A 24,293-nucleotide genomic window follows, 5' to 3' on the forward strand; every position below is an offset into this window, starting at 1 on the left:
ATCACAGTGGTGTAGGCAGCGTGATCAGGAGTGCAGCCAGAGGGAGAAGGAGAAGGGTGGTCGGCAGCGGTGGGGGGTGTTTTGTACCTCCAGTAGCTACTGCAGGAAGAAGCCTGTGCCGGGATGCAGCTGGGCTCAGGCGCTGAGCCCCTTTCCTGCCTGATCTGAACAACCCACCTGACCCTTCTGGCCTCTGAAGACACCTGTGGCCTCAGTCTGCCAGCCAGCTGCTGTCCTGTAGAGCCTGCCTCCTGGCCAGCCTCCTTTGCCCTCTTACTGCTCCAGCTGTAGCTCGCAAAAAACAACTCTTTGCTTCCACACTCTCTCACATCACTGTCGTCATTATAAGAGGCAAATCAGCTTCTCCTGGAGGAAATAACTAGGCAGACCCAGTTTACCCAGAACTAATCTCTCGGGTCATGATCATAGCAGCAGAGTTCAAGGTCAGACTGCGCTCAGCAGAAGGCCTCCCTCTCCGCCAAACACACCACACCAGGCAGGAGGACGGAGTGGGAATGAGCAGCCTCAGACTTCTCCCTTTGTGGGTCATTTCCTGGAAAGATAGTACGAGGCCCGTAGAGGCTGGGGGTCTGCACTAGCCTTGCCATGCCCACGCTCATCCCGGAGGGGTTGAAAGGGAAAGTCATCATTTTATTACAGAAAATTTTAGCCATCCACAAAAGAAGAAGGAAGAGAGTAACAAACCCGCATATGGCTGTCACCAGTTTCAATAATTACCAACATTTGGTCACTTAAACTTTCTGATAATGCACTCTAGCAGTAAAATAGAGTTTTGTGTCCCCACTCAGCATATCTCTGTTTATAAATTACATACATTTACACTCTGCTGTTACATCGTGTGCACAAGAAGTAGAAAGCTGAGTGGAGGGGCGCCTGGGTGGCTCAGCCTGGTAAGCAGCTGCCTTTGGCTCAGGTCATGATCCCGGGGTCCTGGGATTGAACCCTGTGTCCAGCTCCCTGCTCAGTGGGGGGCCTACTTCTGCCTCTGCCTGTGCCCCTCCCCCTGCTTGTGCTCTCGAGTTCTCTGTCAGATAAATAAATAGAATCTTAGAAAAAGAAGAGAAAAAACTGAGTGGAAACAGAGCTTCTAGTGTCTTCTCTACACCCCATACACTCTTATATGCCCCCCTGAGAGGCACACACTCTGCTTTGGAGCCTGGTTATTTGGAAACGTAATAATAGGGCAAACATGTATGAGAATGTGCTGTACTGAGAGGGAAGGTGCTGGGCGCAGGATGACGGGTCTCACGGCTTCTAGCCCACTGCACCCATGGGTGCCATCCCCACCTCTCCAAATAAGAAATGGTGTAGCCCGGCCCAAGATGCTGACCTACCTGTCTCTTCTGAACAAGGAGCCCCAGTGTGAACCCTGGGCCCTGCACTCTGGGTGTGTTTTATGCTTTGCTGTTCGTTGGTTCTTTCTTCCTCTCTCTCTCTCTAAGATTTTGTTTATTTATTTGATAGAGAGTGTGAACACGAGCAGGGGGAGTGGCAGGCAGAGGGAGAGGGAGAAGCAGGCTTCCTGCTGAGCAGGGAGCCCGATGTGGGGCTCGATCCCAGGACCCTGGGATCATGACCTGAGCCAAAGGCAGAGCCTTCACCGACTGAACCACCCAGGTGCCCCACTTTGCTGTTATTTCTTGTTTTGACAGATTATTTCTCCTGGCCCTCTGAGGTCGTTTTGATTGCTTTCTTTGTGTGTGTGTGTGTGTGTTTGGACTTTTGCTGCCGTAAAAAACAAATTTTTATCTCTTTCATTTTTTAGAGTAATCTTTTATCTTAGTTTATCTCATTAACTTTACTTCCCTTTTAGTTTTCATTTACAATAAGGAGGAAGGGGGAACATAAAGGCCCCAGATGTGGTAACAGGACAGGTCTCTGGCGGAAAGTGGGGTGCCAGCAACCCCTTCCCTCGCCCCCATGCCCCCGGCCTGCTCTGTTCTATGTAACTTCTTTGCACCTTCACGGTAGGGCTCGTTTGGTCCTTTGGAGATCACATCCCAAATTCATTTGGTCAAAAAGGCAGAGTCTCCAGGTTAAAAAATCCACAAACGAAAACCAAAACGTCCCTGTGGTGATCCAGGGGCTTTGAGGGCCAAATTCCCCTGCCAGGCTGTAAGCCTGGCCCGCAGACGGTGCCCACTGGCACGAAGCTGAGAGAAAAGCCTCCCCTGGTTCCCAGGAATTAGGAGCTTTACAGTCTGGCAGAGCCAAGACCTTGCCCTCCGGCAGGTGTGTGAGTGCCAGCCCCGGCCCGTCCTGACCCACAGAAGAGGAAGAGCCTGCGGCCCGCAGGGAGGGAGGAGCAGGCCAAGGGCTGGTCTGGCCCTGGAGAGCTGTAAAGGAGTTAGTTTTTTTTTTTTTTTTTTTTTAATCTTTTTCTTTTGATGGTGGTATAACAGAGTCTCTAATTCAGCTATGAAATCCTTTTTCTTCTGCACAGTTTATAAGGTAGAAATAAAATAGCCTGTGTAACCCCAAGGCAGTGAGTTAATAGCTCTTTTCTGTTGTGGGCAGGTCCTCATGACTCCCTCTCCGCATCGTGAGAACCAAAGGAGATACAGGCTATGGCCGGAATGATCCCCGGCTAGGTTCCCAAGAGGGGCACAGTTGTCCCTTTGTTAGACTTGCCCTTTGACAAAGAGGGGGCCGGTTGCAGCTTCCATTATCTAAAGTCTGCGTTACAGCTCAAGGAACCTGCCTTACTTCTCACACTCTTCCCCGCAAGCAGTCCATTCAGTCCCCGTGGCCGGTCTTTTATAACCTCCCAAGAGCTGAAGCAGGAAACTAAAGCAGAACGCCGTCACGGGCAGGCCGGAGGTCCTGCGGAGCGCAAGAGTGAGTGTAAGTGTGGCCTCGAGGCCACGTGTGAGCTCGCCCTCTCCGCCTTAAACTTCCAGTCCGTCAGCTGTCCCACCCCGCCCTGCTGGGGAGGGGGACGCAGGTGCGAGTTCCCGCACACAGAGCAATTTAGAATGATTGACGAAGCATCTTAATTCTCTGGGAGGAAGCCTGGGGTGGACAGTAAATGGCATTGGGACTTGTCAGCTCACCTTTAATAAAATACGAGGTTCGACACTTGCCGCAGATGGCCCTGGGGTCCACCAGCAAGGGGTAGGTGTGCCATTTATGCCACAGGACAGTCTGAGATCCCAGTGGGGCTGGTGTCCTTCCCTCAAACCTGAGCTCTGTAGTAGATTTACGAGAACGTAATTTTTTCGGGAAAATTTCTCACTTTTACTTTCTGTCTGTGGTGTGCCAGCAAAGATCACTCACAATCTCAAAAGTATCTGATTTTATGTAGGCTCCTTAGATAAGGAGGCAAAAACGGTGAGGTGAGGCCAACACTGCATCAGGCTCAGGGTCCACGGTTCAAGTTTCCTATTACTACTGGCTGTGTCATCCTGAGAAAAGTCCCTCCCCATTCTGGATCCCAGTTTCTCATCTGGAGGAAAGCATGGAGCTTGGGGGGCCGGTGTGGGCAGTAGTTCCTTTGTTGTCACTTGTGAAACTTGCCCTAATGGTCCAGCAGCCCCGTTCCCTCCTCCTGCTCCTCCCATGGCTTGGGGTGGCCGTTTATTAGGTTCAGGTAAGATGTGATGGGGACCTGAGGGGCTCCCTTCTGAGTGCTCCCATTGGGCGTCTTTTTTCCCCTTTTTTAAAAAAGATTTTATTTATTTGAGAGAGAGAGAGAGAGGGCACAAGCAGGAGGGAACAGCAGGAAGAGGGAGAAGCACGCTTCCCGCTGAGCAGAGAGCCCGATGCGGGGCTCAATCCCAGGACCCTGAGATCATGACCTGAGCTGAAGGCAGAGGCTTAATCCACTGAGCCACCCAGGTGCCCCTCAAGTAAATAAAATCTTAAAAAAAAAAAAAAAAAAAGATCATGCTATAGCATAAACAGGACATGCATATGTAGAATATACTGTAGGATACTTTTAATAATGATCTTCCCCGGGAGGTGACAATAAACAGCTCTCCCACTCTCAAACTTGAGCTCATTTCATTAACAAGGGCTTAGTAGGAATCTGCTTATGGCTTAGTAGTCACATGGAAGGATCTGGGGTTTCTAATAAACCACAACCTGATACTCCAACAATGTGATACATCTGCTGAACGTTAACTCCAATACAGGGCATAGATCAGCAGTGCTAATCCGAGGAGGTACTTTTCCCTCTAGGAAAGGTAAGGAAAGCGAAGCTTTTCAAACATTCATGCTGGGCCGCTGCTCTCCATGGGGATGTGAGGAGGGCAGCAGATGGGCGCCCACACACTTGAAGATTCTTAAATGAGATCTGGGTCCCCTGGGGGGCTGCTCAGAGCACTCGGTCCTCTCTGCCATGGGCTCTGGACTTTTCCCCGGAAATGTACAACTCTGCTCGTCTGGAAGGTTCCTACATCCTGTTTCATCTCAGAAAGCATTCTCCATCAGTACTGGCCCCTTCATGCCTCCGCCTCCCCCAGTAGCCGTCCTGATCCCTGCACACCGGAAGCAGTTGCCATCCACGGGGAGACACCTTCAGAAATAGTCGGGAGCCTGAGAGCAGGGCTGTGTGCACTTGGACAGCCAGTTCTCAGCAGCGCCTTGAACCGTTCGAGACCTGCCTCCTTCCCCCCAAAGCCACCCACAGAAACTAGTTAAGAACTGGCTGTGGCTGTCTACTTGCCAACTCAGGAGTCACTCTGACCCCTGCTCCCCACCCCGAGCCCCGCTCATTGCCCCCCACTGTTGAGGTCCGTGGGCTGCGCGCCATCCTCCGTCTGCCTTCTCTCAGAGTTGGGCACTTTCCCCTGCCTCGGGTGACCACGCTGTCCTTTCTTCCCACACTCAGCCCCTGGCACTTAGATCACAATGTGAAGCTGAGTTTGGCGCTCGCCCCTTCGCTGGTGAGGGTCCCGGATGAGCATCCCGGTGTCACGCCCTGTCGTCAGGCTGCTGACCCAGGCCCCTCCGCGGTGCGCTATTTCCTCTGCTCCCTCGCGCCCGGGGCGCCGTGTGAAGACTTGTGCTCGCCCAGGCCCCGCAGAGATTGTTGGACCTCCCATCTGTGCCTGTATTTCAGAGTAAAAACCAGTGCACCATCCCAGGACAAACAGAAAGGAAAGGAAATCCAGCTCAATTCTGATTTTTCCCACAATGGCACTTGGAGCGTCATCGGGCGTCCTCTCAAATCGGTCCTGCCTCCTCTGTGTCGCCCTAAGCTGCTGCCCTAAGCATGTGCGTGGTCTCCCTGCGGGGTCCAGCCGTGGTGCCCCGACCTCAAGGGAGAGGAACTTCTGTAGATGGAGGCATGGAAGCCTTCTCTTCTTCATTTGGTGTCTGGCTCCTGTGTTCCGAAACAGGATGGCATTGGGCACAGTTTGAGCCGAGGCCATCCTCAAAACATGCAGGAGCCAATCTGCAGGCCCTTCGGACGTGGCACCCCTCTTGGGGCTCTTCAACAAAAACAGGACTCTCCATCTCACCGCAGCTTCTCTCCACTGTCACTACCATATTAGTTGGCTCCGCTGTGGACCAACCATTCCTGAAACGCTGGGACTTTGAGCAAACTTTTTCTTTTCTTTTTTTTTTTTTGACTCCTGTTTGCTGCTGTTGACCGCACCTGCTGTGGCTCTCCTCCATGCTTCTCCCTCTGCAGAGCCGAGGCTGAGCGAGTATCCCTAGCTGGGTCATGGAATTCTCACGGCAGGAGGAAAAAAGTGTGAGAGTTTCTGTTTGGACAAATGTGTATCATGTCTGCTCATGAGCCCTTGGCCAAAGCCAGTCACGGGGCCCTGCCGACATTCTCTTCATCCCCAGGTGGCAGCTCTCAGAGGTGACCCGGCATGGGTGCCCAATGAAGATCTGGGTCCCTTGGGGATCCTTGGGGAGGCTCAGAATACTGGGTAAGCCCCTAACCGTGGTGCTGCTCTTGCCATCCCAAGAGGGAGTCAGGGTGGCCTCACCTTTGACAAGGTGCTTCTCCGTGTCCACCCCCCTGGGCATGTGTCATCTGCTCATGCCCAGTGGTCTTAGTTGCCTTGGGCTGCCCTGACAATACCACAGGCTGGGTGGCCTAAACAACAGACATTTATTTTCTCACCATTCTGGATGCTGGACGTCCAAGATCAAGGTGTCAACAGAAGTGGTTTCTAGTGAGGCCTCTTTTCCTGTCCTCACACGGCCTTTCCTGTGTGTACGTGCTCCCATTGCCTCTTCCTCTGCTCATAAGGACCCCAGAGCTGTTAGATGAGAGCCTCATTACCTCATTTCACCTTCATTATCTTCCTGAAGGTTCTAGGTCCACAGACAGCCACACTGAGGGGTGTGAATTGGGGTGGGGGAGGGGACGCTTCAGCTGGTAACGCCCAGGATCCCTGGGATAAGGCAGCTTTCAAGTGCATGATCTAAATTTGTTTTCTCCACAAACTCGTGGGAAGTTATCGGCAGCATCATTTCCACTTTACAGATAAGGTGAAGTGACTTGCCAGTAAGGAAAGGTTCTGGGCTGGAATGGTTTGACTCCACGTGGTCTTTGAACTGCAACATGGAGGGCCTCAGGAACATTGGAAGTAGAGCACTGTGCACCTGCTGAATTAGGAACTGTAAGGGTTACTGAGTATACGGAAAACTGTTGACAAAATACTGTTGAGTACAGACTACAGACCACAAAAATAGATGTGCTCTGTGGGTCTGAGCCTTGTAGAAGCTGAATAAAACTTGAAAAGGAACAGAAAGCATGACATACTTGGCCTTCAGCGTGTCAGGGCTCTGTTTCTTTTTTGTATTAAAGTTGATCTAAGAAATAAATTTTTTATTTTTTTTATTTTCTTTTTTTAAAGATTTTATTTATTTGTTTTTTTTTTTTTAAAGATTTTATTTATTTGTCAGAGAGAGAGAGGGAGAGAGAGCAAGCACAGGCAGACAGAATGGCAGGCAGAGGCAGAGGGAGAAGCAGGCTCCCCGATGAGCAAGGAGCCCGATGTAGGACTTGATCCCAGGACGCTGGGACCATGACCTGAGCCGAAGGCAGCTGCTTAACCAACTGAGCCACCCAGGCGTCCCTAAAGATTTTATTTATTTATTTGACAGAGAGATCACAAGCAGGCAGAGAGGCAGGCAGAGAGAGAGGAGGATGCAGGCTCCCCGCTGAGCAGAGAGCCCGACGCGGGGCTCGATCCCAGGACTCTGAGATCATGACCCGAGCCGAAGGCAGCAGCTTAACCCACTGAGCCACCCAGGCGCCCCAGAAATAAATTTTTTAAAGATTTTACTTATTTTATTTGCGAGAGAAAGAAAGAAAGCAAGCGCGAGCACGGGGAGGGGGGAGGAAGAGTCCCCAGCCGACTCCCCACTGAGTACAACAACCAAGAGTTGAAGGCTTAACCCATGGGGCCACCCAGGCACCCCAGAAATACATTTTTAAATAACAGAATCTTAGCTCTCAGCAAGCATCACACCATAGTGTTTCACAGGCTTCCTTGCTCCAAGTCCACTTTGGTCCCCGGCTTCCCTGACTGAACCCCAGCTTGAGCTCGTTTCATGAGCAAGGCCGGTCCCTGTGAGTCGGAAAGACTAAAGAGCCCAATATCGTTTGGAGGGAGATCAGCTGCCACAGGGATAGAGAGTGCAGTAGTGCCACGGTAAGGAAGAGAAGAAAATTAAAATGGTAGCAGAGGCCATTCCCCCCACCCCCCAGCCAAGTCCAAGTAGCAGTTACAGGATTTGGGCCCTTGGGGACGAATGCAAAAGAGGCACAAGTGTAAATAGCGCATATGCGTGTCGTAGGAAGTCTCTAAGATGTTCTAAGAACTTTCTGCTTTTTCGGAACCGCTTCTGGAGACCCTCAGCCCACCTCTGTAGGCCGGCCTCTGAGAGCCCAGTGTGGTGGCGTTTGTGCTCTGAGAGCCCTCAGTGAAAATGCTGTGTCTTCAGGTACATGTAACATCACCGTCGTGAACATGAGCTGCATTACCGGAGAATCCTCCCTTTCATCCTGGAACAAAGTCATCTGTCCCTTATGTCTGCTGTGTAAACAGGCTCTGAAAAAGTGTGGGCATGTCTCCTCTCGATTAACAAAGGGATTTCAGCGTGTCACTCCCTGGAGGGGTGTGCAGATCCCCTGAGACCGACGCCCCGCTTACCCATCACGGTGGCTGTTTCACTCCGTGAAAAAAAGTTGTTGCTCACGAAGATCTCTTTAAGAGTTAACAGATTTGGGGCACCTGGGTGGCGCAGTGGGTTAAGCTCAGGTCATGATCCCAGTGTCCTGGCATCGAGTCCCACATCGGGCTCCTTGCTCGGCAGGGAGCCTGCTTCTCTCTCTGCCTCTCCCTGCCACTTCGCCGGCTTGTGCACTGTCTCTCTCTCTCTGACAAATAAATAAAATCTTAAAAAAAAAAAGAGTTAACAGATTTGGCTTGTAAAAATAGAATAGAACCTAGACTCCGTTACCCCAGACATTTTATTAGCCCACTGAAGAGAGAGAGGAGTCATCCCCAAATCCAGCGTGAGAAAATCCGTATGTTTAACAAAAAAAAAAATTAATGACCCATTCTTAGCTAAAAGCAGCTCCCTTAGAAAACCATATTCCATTGTATGATTCCTTTCAGAATAAGCTCACTATTTACATAATTCCATTTACATAAAATCTGTTTTTAGCTGTTTCACAAACACGGCCCTTGCAGAATAGTGTGTACACATTACACGCATGTCACATGCGCGATATAATGGGCACGCCTGGCGTTTGGTCTTTGACAACCAAAAAATTGCCTTTTATGATGCCAGCCCAAAAATGTTATGAACGTACGCCAAGCCTCCCTTAACAAAGGACTTTGGATTTATTGAGCACGGATTTACCCTGAATCTGTTTGTGTTTCACCTGTGCCATGTTGGGGAATGAGTTGCATATTTTCAACTTGTATTGAGGTAATATTTCTTCTCTCTTTGCTTAACTCAGGGACTATAGACTCAGATGTCTGACACAGTACGTCAACCCAGTGGTCTGGTGTAAGCATTAAAAGCACGAGAATGGGGGTCCCACCTACAGAGAGCAGCCGCTCTCGATTTCTGTTCCTTCTGCTATGTGGGAATGTGGGATTGGTGTGGGCAAAGAGTTCAGGTTTTTCACTGGAAGCCTCAACCCTGAATTTTTAAACATTGTTGATTCAGTCAAAATTTTAAAAAGACTCTGTGCAGGACAAATAGTCCACGGTCTTAGGTATCCCATTCTCGTTCTCGTATCCAGCCTTTCTCCGGCTTAGATAAGTGCATTTCAAGGGTACCTCTGAGTTGTCTGGGGTGTGATGTATGAACCCATGGTCTTGCCTTGGGTTTTAATATTACCATTAATATTAAAATTGTAGTATTACCATTCTTTCAGCTTTCACCTTAACACACTGAAGACTGTTCTAAATTGCTCTGTAACCTTATGGAAACAGCCCCACGTGCTATGTGATTTGATTTGCCTTGACTCGAGGCCTAGTCGTAAACACTTGTAGAAAGCTGAAATCAGTCTTTTCATCTGCTGTTGTTACCTGTTGCTGTTCTTGACGGTGAGTGGCAATTTCACAGTCACGGGCCGACTCCTGTCCCTTCTCCCTGCAGCCCTCCCTTCACCAGGCTGATAGCGTGCGTGGGACTCGCCACCACGGGCTGGTGGAGAGGCCAGCCAGGACCCGCTTCCACCCTCTCCATCGAAGGTCCGGGGACAAGCCAGGACGACAAATATCCTTTCTCATTGTCGGCGGCGGGGGGCGGGGGGGGGAGTATGAGTTTTAAAATGTTTGAAAGGTTTTCGGGATTTATCTTCCCCATGGTTCCCCTTTGGCCTCAAAGCCTTCATTTTATCTGATGAATGGAGGTGATAAAAATAAGTGAGTTGGAAACTAGAAACATCTCCACAGCTAAAAGTTGGTAAGATCATCATGGGTATTTACTTGATGAAAACACAGATAGAGTTGAGTGAAGGAAAGGAACATAAACAAGCTGTAATTCAGCCCTGTTGCAAGGCCTCCTCGGTTCTTCTTCAGAAAGCAGCCAGGTCAGAGCGACACCTGACTTTGAACCAAGTTAGAGAGATAGTCTAGCTAAAACAGATAGGTATGTGACTAATTTTTATTTCTATTGACCTGGTGAACTGCCATTAGAACTTAAAGAGGAAATTTCATAGGATCTTCTATTTATGGAGTTTCAAACTTAGCAAATGACACCCAAGATAAAAAGCTGGTAATTAGGAAAATTCTTGGGCACGGCATACCCCAAATCCTATGCTGTTAAGTAGGAATAAGGAGAAGGAGACTGTGAATTCCCCTGACAATTTTGTTGATCAGGGCCGGGGCCCCGGGGGTCAGGGACAGGCACTGCTGGGCCACCAGCTCTGTGCTCAGGGCTTTGGGGACACAGAACCGAGCCGGGTTTTGTGGGAGAGGATGGAGAAGCAGTGTGTCAGCAGAGCCCGAGTTCTCCCTGCACGCTCGCTCCTCACGAGTGGAGGAAGGCGCAGGAAGGCGGGGTGAGTGTTAACTGCAGAGCCGAATTCCTGGCAGTGATGGCAGAGCTGGCTTCTCGAGAAACCAGGAAGTGGGGGGAGGGCACGCATGTTTGCTGAGCACCTACCCAGGCCAGGCACTGTGCTGGGCAATTGATGTGTCACTTAGTCCTCAAAACTACTGAATTTTCGTTTCTTTTTAACCCCCGTTTTCCAGGGAGGAAACTGAGCGTCCAGAGTCACTTGTCTGAGATGCCACTGCCGAGGTTGAAAGGTCACCAATTCAACCCTGGGCAAGCTGAGCACGTGCCTGGGCCTCTCCCCTCCCCGCACTAGGTGGGTCAGCCCCAGGGCCACACAGACACACACACACACACACACACACACTCACACACCCGTAAGAGAGGCCCTGGGGGAGGAGGTGTAGGACCCGCAGACAGAACCGTTTCTCCCCTCTTTCGTCCCCAGGGACACAGCACATTTGGTCCACGAGAGACCCTGACTTGTAGTCCTTGTGTACTTTGTGACCACTGTCAGGGAGGGTGGAGATGACGACTGAGCCTGCAGGTTCTCTTCTGGAATATGTCCTCACTTCCACAGAACGCTCGAGGGAGAGGTGAAGCCTGTCGAGTCTCCTGGTGGTCATCTGACCTGGTCTAGGTGGCGGGGAGTTCTCAAGCAAAAGGCTTTGAGTGTTTCTTTGCTTGATTTAAATATGTCTTTCTCCAATTTCTCAGTTCTCTTTTTCTCCACGTCAGTGTTCTCTCTGAATATTGTAGTACGTATGTGGCATATTTATAAATACATTATTTGTAGCTATCTCGGATCCTTTTTGCAGCAAGTGTGGTCTAAGGATATACATACGCTCACCGCCTTTTTAAGCAAAGGAATAACATAGAAGGGGAGGGGATCGAAGGAAAGTGACACATGGAAAACATTTTAAGTATTCACCAGTGTCCGGCCCCTGCCCTCGCAGTGCTCACGGTGCTCCCAGCACAGTGTGGTGAGTTGTGGCCAAGACGGCGAGGGCTGCGTGAGCTCATAGGAGGGGCAGCCTGGACCCTGAAAAGGCAGCCTGGAGGCAGATCCGAGACTGGAAGGAGAAGCCACAAGTGAGGGGATAATGTAGTCCTGTATTCAGCAGAGATCAGAAGAGATCAGAAGGGATATCTACAGTGTCCCTTCTCTGTACAGATACTGTTCTTTTGTTTGTCTAGATTTTATTTATTAATTTGAGAGAGAGCAGGAGCAGGAGGAGAAGCAGAGGGAGAAGCAGGCTCCCCGCTGAGCAGGGAGCCCAGCATGGGGCCTCGATCCCAGGACCCTGGATCATGAATTGAGCGGAAGGCGGATGATTCACTACCTGAGCCACCCAGGCGCCCCCTGTACAAGTGCTGTTCTAAACACAGGAGACTCAATGGTGAATAAGACGTTTCCCTGCGTTCATGAGTTTATAGTCTGGGGGAAGGGACAGAGGCAAACGGGTAAAACAACGATTTAGGCAAATGACTGCACATTTTAGGCAAATGACTGGTGGTAAGTGGTACGGAGAGAGGAAGGCTACTGGAGAGGGAATGCCCCAGGTAGAGGGAATGTCCTGTGCAGAGTCGCAGAAGGAGCAACTACACCTATGTTCAGGGGACTCCGTCTCCTGCCAGGTGATCTCCCGTAGGGTGTAACTTGACCCCATGTACGGGTCACCTTATGGGAGCAACCGCAGAAAACCAGTCACCTCCAAAGGGGAGGGGAAGCAAAACTCAAACATGCAGATAAATTAAAGTTCATCACAGTACAGGTCTGAGACATCGCTCCGTATGCTCTTCCTGCGCACCTAACCCGGGCCCGGGGACCGGACATTTGCTGGTTCAAAAAAGCCTCTTGAGCTTGGGGCTGTCCGTAAATGGACAGCGCGTCTCTCCTGCAGGGACCGTGAGCTCCCATGAAATACAGGAGAGGGATGATTTTATGTTGAAGATGCTAATAGAGTCAGGAGAAGTTAGAGAAAGATTCCATCTTTCCTTTCATGGCCACATGCATTTAGAAATAATTTGCTTAAAATGGTGGCCTTTCACGTGTGTCTGTTACCTCCCTAACGTCTGTCTCCTGCTTCTGTCCATTGCGAGTGTTAACACTGATTTGAACATTTGTTAGAACAAAAAGAGAAACTATATTCAGAATTCTTATCTTTCAGCTGTTTCTTGGCTTGGAAGTTATTTTAGAAGGGGCAGACCAGAGGACCAGACAAGGGTTCCGTCCTATGATACATAAAATGAACATTGTTTAATAAATATTCCGGCTTCCTCCCAGAGTGGGCAGCCACAGTGGGCAGAGCTCTGGCATGGAGAGATTCCTTCTGCAGTGGGCGGCCGTGGCCTCAGTGAAGGCAAGTGCTGTGGGCTTTGCTGCCTGCGTGGGCAGCCACCAGAGGCAAAGACCAGGACACTGTCTGTCCAGCTGGCTCTGGCCTGGGGCCACCCTCCAGGAGAGGGACTGCCTGGTCCCTGGCTGGGGCCCGGGCTTGAGCATTCAGAATACAGGCTCTTCTACCCTTTCCCAAGTGTTCATGCCTTCACCACCCTCCTCACTGCTCAAGGGCCGCAGACATGGGTCCCAAACACCATCTTGCTGAATTTCTGAGCAATGAACATAATATTATCCCTGTAGATAACACATTGAGAAAGAAGGAGACACCCTGAAGAATCATAGAAAATGCTTTCCTCTAAATGTATTTTTAGAAAGAGGGAAAAATAATAGATGTCTGGAAAATTTCTGACTTTTACTCCCAGCAAGGTTCAAGAGCATAGGGTATCCGGGAAACCAGCACGAACAGTCGCGAGGAGAGGCATTAGGACCGGCCACAGTTCGGAATGGCTTTCCTCTTTGGAACAGGCTCTACTCTGATTCTTCTCACACAATGAGATGAGAATTTTAGGGCACTGGTTTATAGAACACTGTTTCTTTGACACACATGGCCTGTTAGGTTTAAGAAGCCCTGCTCTCTCTCCCCGCACCCCGAGCCTCACTGTTGAAGTCAGGGCTCCAAGAAGCCGTGCGGTTAAGAAGCGTTCTCTCTCACCAGGACTAACAAAATGTATTTGATCACAACACCCAGTTTTTACCTAATACCCATCAGTAATTTCCACTGTGAAGGACAAGGAAATGGGGGTGGGATGTAGAGTTTTCAGACTTCAGGATTCCCCATGCCACCCTGCTGTCACTCACGCGCAGAGGGAAACAGGAGGTCGCCCTCATGCACGCAGGGACTCCAGAGGATCCCACTCAGACACTTTCCCAAACCTCTGACTTTTAATTTAATTAATTTTAATTGAATACATGTAAGATGTATTCTAGCAGGACATAGTCGGGAGGCAGAAAGGGCAAGAGGAAGTAGCACGATGGTGAAGACATGGTTGAGCAATTAGAAAGGAACCAAACCGTGACCAGCTTTAGGTCTTAAATCTGACCCTGGAACTCATCTCGGTGGCGGGTTCTATTAAGCCGACTCGGAGATCCATCACCCCAGGAGGTCCCAGGCCTGCCCCGAAAATGCTGGCCCTGGGAGGACCCAGAGTCCCCAAGACTGGGAGAGAACGTGGCCAGCATCCAGGCTGCCTGGAGCAAGCCACTCCTGAGCCCTGCCCCAGGTGCCCTCACCACAGGGGAACAGGAAGCCAAAAGGAGAAGCCTGGCTGTGCTCTCCAGCCACGAGGCAGGCAGCCCAGAAGAGAGGGTGGAACTCTTTGGCGCTTCTGTGGCTTAGTGACCCCACCCATGGGTACGTGGGCCAACAGATGTCCTGTCTTATCAGCAGAAGAGCTACTCCCCTTCCTCTGAGGAAGAGTGAGTAAGAAGCTTCCCTACCGCTGCCCTGCCCGTGCAGAGGAGTAAGGGCGCCCCTTTGTTGGTGGGTAGAGGCAGGAACATGAGGAGGAGTTTCCTCTCTGAGCTGTAGGCGCTTGGGGAACACCTTGGTTGGTGAAGTACGGGTGGACGGACTACAAAAGGGGTAGAGGTGCCAGGGGGGAGGAGGAGGAGGAGGAGAAGGTTTTCAGGGGGAGTCTGGAGTATGTTTGGTGGCGAAGCTGAAGGGGCGGCAGGAAACTCGGACTTGGAGTCTGTGCACTGTTAGCAGCTGGGGGTCTGGGTTTGTGAATTCCTGGGCTTCCGGGCCGCCTGCAGCCAGAGGCCAGGGTGGGCCCAGCTCACGCCTCCCCAAGTGTGTCCAGGCCCCTGGGGCTGCTCCCCGCAGCGGGACACCTGGCAATTCTGCGGCCCTTCTCCCCGGCAGCTCCCTTTGCCAGCAGTGTGGGCTGAGAGGCTGTGGGCTGCAGAACTCAGGGAGCGTTAAGACTGGAGGGAGGCGAGGAGGCAGCCAAGGAGCTGGGGAGGAGGGCCCTGGGGCGGGGTGGGGAGTGGGGCAGATACAGAGGTGCAGGTGGGACCATCTTCAACTTCGCTAACTGATGAGGGGGGCGGGACGCGTGAATGGCCGAGAAACTGGGCTGGCTCTTTGAAGACCCTGTTGCCAGCTGCTTTTCTGTTTGGTTGCTGGCAGCTGGTAGGCATTCCAAAAATGCTTGTTGAATTAATGATAAATTCGGGTTTACAAATAGGCTCTTTTCCCCATCTTTAGGTTGTTTTGTAGGACCTCTCAGTCTGGTGGAGCCATCAGAGCCACCCAAATGAACTTTTCTGAAATCTTCAGAAGAAGAAATGAATCTTTTCTAGGTTGTCCTTAGGTTGGCCTTTTTTTTTTTCTTTAAGATTTTATTTATTTTTGTTGATAGAGCACAAGTAGGGGGAACAACAGAGGGAGAGGGAGAAGCAGACTGCTCGCTAAGCGGGGAGCCTGACGTGGGGCTCGATCTCAGGACCCTGGGATCCTTACTTGAGCTGAAGGCAGACACTTCACTGACTGAGCCCCCCCAGGAGCCCCACCCTTTGATTGACTTTAACTGTAAGCCAGTAGCACTAGTGGTTCTCTTGATGCCAACAGTTCTTGGGTTTTTTTTTAATAGGCAGTAAGTAAGAATGTGAGAGTGAGAATTAAGAATGCTCAGAGGTCACAATGTTTCATGTTTGATGCTTCAGCTCAGTCATATTAAAAATCCCATCTGGGGGCCACCTGGGTGGCTCAGTGGGTTAGGCCTCTGCTTTTGGCTCGGGTCATGATCTCAGGGTTCTGGGATTGAGCCCCGTGTTGGGCTCTCTGCTTGGTGGGAAGCCTGCTTCTCCCTCTCTCTCTGCCTGCCTCTCTGCCTGCTTGTGATCTCTGTCAAATAAATAAATAAAATATTAAAAAAAAAAAATCCCAGCCGGGCATGGTGGCATGCCTAGGCCCTGACCTCTCAGAAGGCTGAGGGGAGGGCTTGAGCTCAGGAGTTCTGGGCTGGAGTAAGCCATGCCCGTCAGGTGTGCAAGCTAAGTTCCTCACTGACCCAGTGACCTGCAGGAGTGGGGGACCACCCGGCTACCTAAGGAGGGGTGAACCTGACCCGGGCAGAGCGGAGCAGGTCAGCAGGGCCATCGAGCCTGTCGGTAGCCGCTGCGCTCCGGCCTGGGCAGCAGAGCCAGCCCCCATAAGAAAGACATGTCAGAAGATCGCTGCATGTTCATGTCGTTACTGTGTATCAGAAAGTCTGAAATGCCACCTGGAACCCCCACATTGAAGTAATTGGTGTTTGATCATGATCCCGTTGTGTCCCTGCTCGATGTTGGTGTTAGCAGGACGGGTGATAGGGACTGAGGGCGGCAGTGTACCGAGGGAAGCAGTAAGCTTTGGCTTCATGAAATGACGCTTTTCTGGATGGAGATTCATCCAACTGCGGGAAAGGGAAAGCTAGATAACCACAGGACGGGGGCGTCCGTGCACCCTCCCTCCCTTCTGCTGGTGAAGGTGCTGGAGTGTTTCATTGCAGGGGAGGGGGTGCTTGTCATGACCACCTGCACCTCTCCTGTCTCCTGTGGCTACTCTAGTCTGCACTTCGCCACCCTGAAGCCTGGCAGTTAATGCTGAAGAAATGGTTCTCTTCTGAAAATCGTCTCTTCTGCTGTATTGACTTGGAGTCAGCTGAAGGCGTAAGCTAGCTGGATGGGGCAAAACGGATCCACGGAAGGTGAAACTGGGATCATGACGCCTCCCCTCACAAAGGAGGCCGCTCACACAGGATCACTGGGAAACTGAGTGCCACCTTACACGAGTGCTGCATTCTGGGACGCCCAGCCCAGGCCTACAGGATAGGCCCCTCCCCTCCGTCCTGAGCCCAAGCACGTGACAGAGGATCATTAAAGATTTTTTAGCAGGAGAATATTATGATTAAAAAAGATTTGTTTTAAGATTTATTGATTTTTTTGGAGAGAGAGAAAGAATAGGGGGAGGGGCAGAGGGAGAGGGAAACCCAAGCAGACTCCACACTAAGTTCAGAGCCTGACATGGGGCTCAGTCTCCCAACCCTGAGATCACAACCCTGAGCTCACGACCTGAGCCAAAACCCAAGAGCCACTCGTTTAAACGACTGCACCTCCTAGGCAGTGCCCCTTGATTGAAACTATTCTATCGTTTAATTAATTTAATTAACCAGACAGCTCTCCTGCCCTCCACACAGATAGATAGCGTCACGTCTGTTTCTCTGTGCCTCTGGAATGTGTTCCGAGGCATGCTAGACCCCCAGAAGAATACGGAATTTATAAATGGAGCCCCTGACAACCCAAGGAGCTTAGCGTTTCTCCACAAATCTAATGCAGCTCTCTTGGCTATAAGTAATGGGAATCCTCAGCTTGAGAAAAGGACACTCACTGGCTGATGTCACTGGAAGCCCAAGGGCTCGATCCGGGGGTTCATCTGATAGCATCGAGACTGTCTGCGAGGTGCCACATCTGTGCTGACTTCCTGTGTGGACAGGCTTTCTCTTCTTGCAGACTTTTACAGGACTCTCAGGCTCACCAGCTGATGGCACTCCCTTTTCTCCTCCGACGCAGTCTTCGGGCTTGTGTCATGAGCCTGTCCTTTAGCCAGTCACTGTTTCCGAGGCTATAAGGTACCTTGACCGGAAATACTGAGCCTGATCTATTCCATGGGACAGAGGGGCCTGCGCAGAAGGATGGCCTTACCAGGTTGGGGGTGAAGGGCAGGGCAGTTCTCGAAATCAAAAGATGCTACGCAGGCAAACAAACAAAAGACCCCACAGGAATCACACGAAGAGGGCACTGGTGAGAGCAATAGGCTTTCCAGGGGCAATTTTCCAATAGGCTTTTCAGAGAGAGCGTGGAGGAAGAGCTGTCGGTGTAGAGGGATAAGAACCAGACACTCAGGTGTTGAACTCTCCACAATTCTGCTGCCTTCATTCGGTTTCAACTTCCCATTAATTTTATTTTTCCTTTATTAAAAAATTTCACTTTGATGGTAGTACTTTCGGAGCCAATTACTCCTCACAGCCCCTGGATGAGAGCTGGCCAAGGTAAGTGAGCCGTGTTTTAAAAAGCGGGCACGTGTTGTTTGTCAATGTTTTCACTTTATTTTATCCACTTTGAATATTGTTTTAGAAATTTCTGACATAAATTGTAGAATCTTGTTGTCTCTTAGAAAACTTAGGTCTTTCAGGTGGAATCCTAGGCTGCTCTGGATGTCTAAGATGAAAAATCATTAAAAAAAAATCTAGATCTTCATATTTAAAATCAAATGGAAACGCACTCGCACTACACCTACCAAGAGGATACCTGATGCGGTGTCCTTGTATTTGAGACATGGGAAAATAACCACCTTTGCTCAGGTGTCTTAGTAAGCTGTTGGAAGGAGTGAAAGATTTAATAAGCTTCTCAAAATGTGATTTGCTAAGTGGGTTCGATTTAGGGTCTCTGAGTATTTTTGTATACAGAGGATATGTGTCTCCCAAAATTGAGTATTTAGAGAGTGATGGACTCTAAAACCAGCTGCAAAGACTGGTGTACCCATTGCTTGTGTGGCACATTCCCAGATCACCAAGTCAGAATCAGGAGACACTGAAGTGTACACATAAAAAAAGAGACATTCAGAGCGCTCTCGGCATTGAGGCTGACTCTCTGTCTGTTCTCTGGGGAGATCCTGACTGAGCACTTACGGTGATTAACACAGGACACGCAACGTCCGTATGGGTAACAGGGGCTCCTGCCTCCAGGCGGTTTTCAGCTGCCCTCAAGAATCCTGGGCTCCAGGGTCGTGGGATAAATACAATATTGTATTTTTAGTCAGAGAAAGACTTCTCCAGACCGATATTTTGAAAGTTAGTGTCCAAGGAAGAAATGTCCACAGCTGCCCAGAGCAGTGCGAGCAGTGTGAGAAGCGTTTCCGTGAGTGCGACCCCTGTGCCAGTTGTGTTCCTCCTCACAGTGTCTCTGAGGGAAGACGGTTTCCACCTATAGGGTTGTCAGGGTGCCCCCCCCACGCACTCTTGGGGTGTGTGCTGAGCGGTGACTTTTTCCACGTCTGGATGGAGACCTCATATCCCCTAGAGAGGAGACGGTCATGGATTTTGAACTATTTCAAAGGTGCTTGTTGGCCCTTTTTAAGACAAAACCAAACCAAACCTCCATATATGCCCCACTAGCTAATCCTGTTCTTATGGATTTGTGGGGGTTTTTAATCATGGAAATCAGGAATCATAGGAATTGGAGAGACCCCTCAGTCTGACCTCATTTTAACAATGTTGAGCAAAGTGAACGAGGCATGGAGCATGCGGGAGAATTTCCCCGGGTGAGTAGAAGAGCTGGTTCTCAAACTTGGGCCCAAGGTTCCCCTTTGCTCCTGTGAATTGAACGTCTTTACTTTTTCTGTCATCTGGTTTTTAAAGGCAGCAGCATCCTTGGAAAGAAGAGAAGCACCCCGGATTCAGGCTGACATCTGCTCTTAACAGGTACCCGGGTTGGTCACTCGTAGAAAGAAATTTAAAGAAGACCAATTGATTTTATTTTCCTGATGTTCTTATCCAGTTACTAGAGGATATGCCTGTCACATGTGTTTATAGGAAGTATTTTTAAAAAGCCTAAATCTCCCACCATTTATTGAATATCTGCACAAACAGTACCAAATCTATAGATGGGGTCCTGGGGGGACTACAGGGTTGGGTCTTACTGTGTGACTTTGAGTAAGTTGTATAACTTCTCTGCGCCCCAGTTTACCCATCTGGAAAAGGCAGATGATCACACCTCTCTTGGGGGTGGGTGAGAATCACATCAGATCTGTGAGAAACAGGGGTAGCATTAGCACCCAGCCAGCATTCCCTCCTGTCGTGATCGTGCTCGGCCCGATGCCAGGGTTGAGTGTTGTGTGGAGGTCAGTGTTTTTGATTCTGACAGCTGCCCTCAAGAACGAATATTACGTTCTGTTTTAAGAGACTAAAGGACTTGTCCAAGGCAATGTAGCTAGCATGTGATGGAACTGAGACTTTTTTTTTAACCATTTATAGTGTAAAATATAAAACATACATAGAAGAGAAAAGCATGACCAGAAGTCCCCATGCCCACCCTTCAGCTTTGGTCCTCATCCGTGTCGTGCCGTATACCCCCATCCCTACTACCCCCTACCCCACCCCCGCCAGATAGACTACTGCCCCTGTAAATGTCTCTAACAGGAACGGTTGATAAGAACTTCTTTTAAAGAAAACACAACCACAATGCCATTATCACACGTAACAAAATTAATAGCGATTCCTTCATATTAGCCAAACCCAGGCTATATACGGATTTTCCCAGTTGTCTCTCTGCATTTGATTGATATTCTCTTGTGCCTTTTTGCATCTGTGAAGGAGCTGGAATCCAAACCCAGCGGTCTCAGATCCCAGGGTCTATGCTCTTTCTGCTGCCTCATGCAGCTTCTGACCTGCCCTCCCTGCCCCTACTCCCACCCCATACCCTTGTCTGAACACGGCACCGCCATGGTGCACAGTCAGGCCACACAGCTTAATGGCCACCTGAGGCTGTCACCTAGAAGAGACCACAGGAAGCATTTTCAGCTAATCTGACATCTCTCACAAGTTCTTTTCATGGCAGATAGTTTGACCCATGGATGAGAAAAAGTAAATAATCATCCCTTAGAGTTAAGATTATGTAGAAATTGGAGCCGTTGGGGGCAATTTCCAAAATTTGCTGTAGATTGGGGTTCCCAACCTTTTTGTCTTAGGACCCCTTTACAGTCTTAAAAACCACTGAGGCCCTCAAAGAGTGTTTGCATATATGGCTGTGTCTGTTGATATTCATCTGTTTATAAAAGATACTTGTTAATTTAAAAATTAAAGAATAGCAATAATAGATTCATTACACGTCAACATAAAAGATGCCTTCTTTTAGGAAGCGCGTTATATTTTCTAAAACGAAGAATTTACCAAAAAGGGGGCGCTGTTTTACCTTTCACAACCCTCTTGAAGGTAGCTGGGTTCTCAGTTTATGCATTCCGTCCATAGTGACCTCACAGGCCATTGCTGGAAAGTGCTGTGCTCATGAGAGAATGAGAGCAGAAGGCATGGAACATTTAGTATTATTTGCAGAGTCGTCTCGACCTTGCATGCCCCCTGAGCATGGCTGTAGGGAACCTTTCACACAGGAGGACTTACTCTCACATGGAGAAAATCTGGAGCAAAGAATGCACTGGTCCCACCCGTCTTCTGTGTTGCAGGGAGAACAGGGAGCCCCTTGGGGGAGGCCATGAGTCCAAGCTCTATGTTGTTGAAATAGAGCATTATGCCATTAGCTTTGAAGCGTGAGACTATACACGTACAGATTAAGGTCTTGTTGGGTGTGGGCGACCCTCAGAGGCTGTTACCGAGGTGAGGGACTTCAGGTAGGTTCAGACTCCTCATCCTATGGGTGCTTGAGTTCTCTCCTGTTGGTAATTTTCAGCAAAGAATATTGCATTCTTCCTAAGGAAAAATGGATTTTCAGTCAGACTCTCTCCTCCTCCCCTTAGGACCAATTCTGATTCTGCGCTTCACACGAGTGCTCTGAGCGCTAAGCCCCAGGACCCCTACGGAGGAGGGGGCCAGTCCACCTGGCCTGCCCCATACATGGGTAAGACACACAGGCCCACTGCTCACAGCGTCCGCTTTCTCATTCTGTTTAGAGTGACTCCAGCTCCGGGATTTGGCCCTCAGTCACCTCTTTCAGCCAGGACAACCACTCTTGATGTGTCTTCCTGTTCCTGTCTTTTCCTCTCTGATCTACCCCAGCCTACCTGACCAACACCCTTGGCTTTGTTGTCATTTCCTTGGGGCCATCCTTGACCTTCCTCCTTTTACCAGCCCAGAACTACTCATGTCCTTATCACAGCCTGGAGTTCCTCTAGGCTCAGGCCTATCTTGGCACCTGTGCCACTTGGCTGCCTTCTGCCTTCTCTCCCTCTGCTTGGTGTAGATTTCTTGAAAAGTCAGCATCCTGATGGTCTTATCTCCAGCACGGTGCACGGCACAGAGGAGCGACCCTCAGTGATGGAGAAATTACACAGTGGCCTGCAGGCACAGAGCCCTTGCTAGAACACTCTAGGGGCTGACATCTCATCTGCCAGGAACCCAGCCTGCTTCACTAAGACACACCGCAAGCCTGCCTTTCCTTTGGGAGTGATAATCTAATAGGAATAATGGTCTTGCATTACCTCCTTCCTATGCAGGTTGACTCTTGTCCACAACACTTAGGGCTAGGTGTTCGGTCTTAAAACAGGGGAAAAAATAAATCTTGGTCAAGATAATCCCAGCCTTTCTGGTTTTCTTTATTTTTCAGACCACTTGAACCCCAAATAGCCTCTATTTGGTGACTGTTCAAGGTCTTCCTTCCTTGCATATAGTAGGGGTGGGATTAGTAATGACTTCGCTGTGTTTGTTCCGTTGGTCTCACTCGTAGATGACTGCCTTGGCCTAAACATTTCTTACGTTTCAAGCACGAGATCTTTGAGAGTCGGTCTGGGCCATCTGGCCGTGTTTCCGTCCATGGGAATGGGAGCGTCAGGCTGGCAGGAATGTGGGAACTGGACAGGAGCCCGATGCTCATTGCTCGGAGGAGCAGGGTCTATGGGGAGACGTGAGAGTTTAGCTCCGGGAGAGGCAGAGATGGGACCATATACACAAAAGCCAGAAAAGCAGCGGCTGTGATCAGTGGAAGTGCCAAGAAGTACAGCGACATCCTGGTCTCCCCGGACTGGGAGGGAACCAGATGGATGGGTTTTGACCCCGGAGACACTGATAAAGAGCCACCTTTCAGCCTCTATCGTTCCTTCACGTCTCCTGTCCTCTCTGCAAAGTTTATGCCTCTGCAGAAAGGGCCAGAGGCCTAGAGACCAGAAGGCAACTGCAGATAATTTAAATAAAGAGCCTTTGAGGCCTGCACGCAGAGAGAGAAAGCACAGAAAGGGATTGACTAGGTGAAGTATTCATACCAGGAGCCGCAGGACCTGTGAGGGGAGAGATGCGAGATGTCAGAAGGGGTGAGTGAGAAGGAATCAGGCAGAACTGTGTCAGAGCTGCTTTTGGCAGACGGAGCAAGAAAGAAATTGGGAGCAGAATTCCTGGGCCGACTCAAGGATCGAGGTGGTCACTCCTTGTCAAGTCAGCGACTGGAGATTGGGGGGCCACAGCGTCTGTCGGGTTTGGGGGGTCACGGGGGGAGCCTCCAGCCCCAGCGTCCGAGCTGTGGGCCTGCTTGTGCACACTTGCCGTGTGAGGACAGCACAACTCAGAAACACGGCCAAATATGGATGTGTTTACATGGGAAAGCCAGTGTGTTTAAAATATTATTCAAGTCTCCAAGGGTGGGGATTATTTCTGGAGAATTATATTTGTCGGTGGGAGCTATTTTAAAGAGTTCTGTGTATTTTCCCCCTGTAATTCATTAAAAGTTTTTCATTTTCTTTCCCTTTGGATTTTAAAAATACCAGCTAGCTTGGCAAAAAGGTATTTATTATAGAACCAACCAAATAAAGTAAGGGTTTAAAAAGTGATAGGAAAATGCAGTTGAAGCCCAGGATTCAGGCTCTGTAGCAGAAGTAGCAGTAACCGCTCTTTCCCTGGGAATCCTTCCTGAGCTCAGTGATGCAGCCACCATGTCCCCACTGTCTGTCTGTCTGTTTGCAAGCTGGTGATGAGGGAGTACCTGCTCCTAACTTAGCCACATGAGCAATAAACTGGTACATCTGTGAGCAGGACTGTGTATCCCCAGAGAATGAAGCCATTGGTGTGTTCATCCTTAGTAATTTTCACAATGGTTACTGAGTTGTGTGACAATTAGGCGTCAGTGGTAAGTGGGTGATGTAAATAACAGGAATAAGCTTCTACACCAGACAAGATTTTTAGTTTCTTTTCTTTTCATTATTCAGAATCTACGAAGAGAAGCCATGACCAGATTTCCCTGGTGGCCGGGGTGCTTCGCCATTTCACATGCACACTGCCGGGCAAGCGTAAGGGCTCGCTGGGACCCTGGCTCTGTCCTGTAGCCCAGGCCTGTCCCCTAACTGCCCCCCACTCCCACGTGGTCATGGACATGGGGGCTGGTCCTGTCCTTCCCAGGAGCAGTCTGGAGCTCAGGACCGAAGAGTGTGGGAGAATGGTCTTTTCTGCACCCACAGCTTGTAGATAGATGCTGAGTTGTACCGGTTTGGGAACCGTAGCCCCGACCTCCTCCTCCGGGAAGGAGGCGTGTCTTGGACCTCTGTGTTTTAATGATCCTCTGTCCGCAGGCAAACGCTGTGACCTGCACAGTTAAGAAGAAGGTCTAAAATGCAAACAACCCGTAGGAAGTGAGCCTGTTAATGACCCCTGATTGCACGGAGGAGAGGACGGAGAGGGGGAAG

General features: G+C 50.0%; 1 protein-coding gene across 2 annotated transcripts in view; it reads left to right on the forward strand.

Moving 5' to 3' along the window:
- The window catches only part of CRTC3 (CREB regulated transcription coactivator 3), a 98,635-nt gene that overhangs the window by 49,287 nt on the left and 25,055 nt on the right, over window positions 1-24,293 (forward strand). For both annotated transcript variants that reach the window (XM_047735611.1, XM_047735612.1), the window contains exons 3-6: window positions 9,607-9,726; window positions 17,885-17,946; window positions 19,315-19,377; window positions 21,426-21,526. In XM_047735611.1, coding sequence (XP_047591567.1) covers window positions 9,607-9,726; window positions 17,885-17,946; window positions 19,315-19,377; window positions 21,426-21,526 — 346 coding nt within the window. The remainder of the gene's footprint in view (window positions 1-9,606; window positions 9,727-17,884; window positions 17,947-19,314; window positions 19,378-21,425; window positions 21,527-24,293) is intronic.

The sequence above is a fragment of the Lutra lutra genome, chromosome 7, assembly GCF_902655055.1.
Source record: "Lutra lutra chromosome 7, mLutLut1.2, whole genome shotgun sequence".
NCBI lineage: Eukaryota > Metazoa > Chordata > Mammalia > Carnivora > Mustelidae > Lutra > Lutra lutra.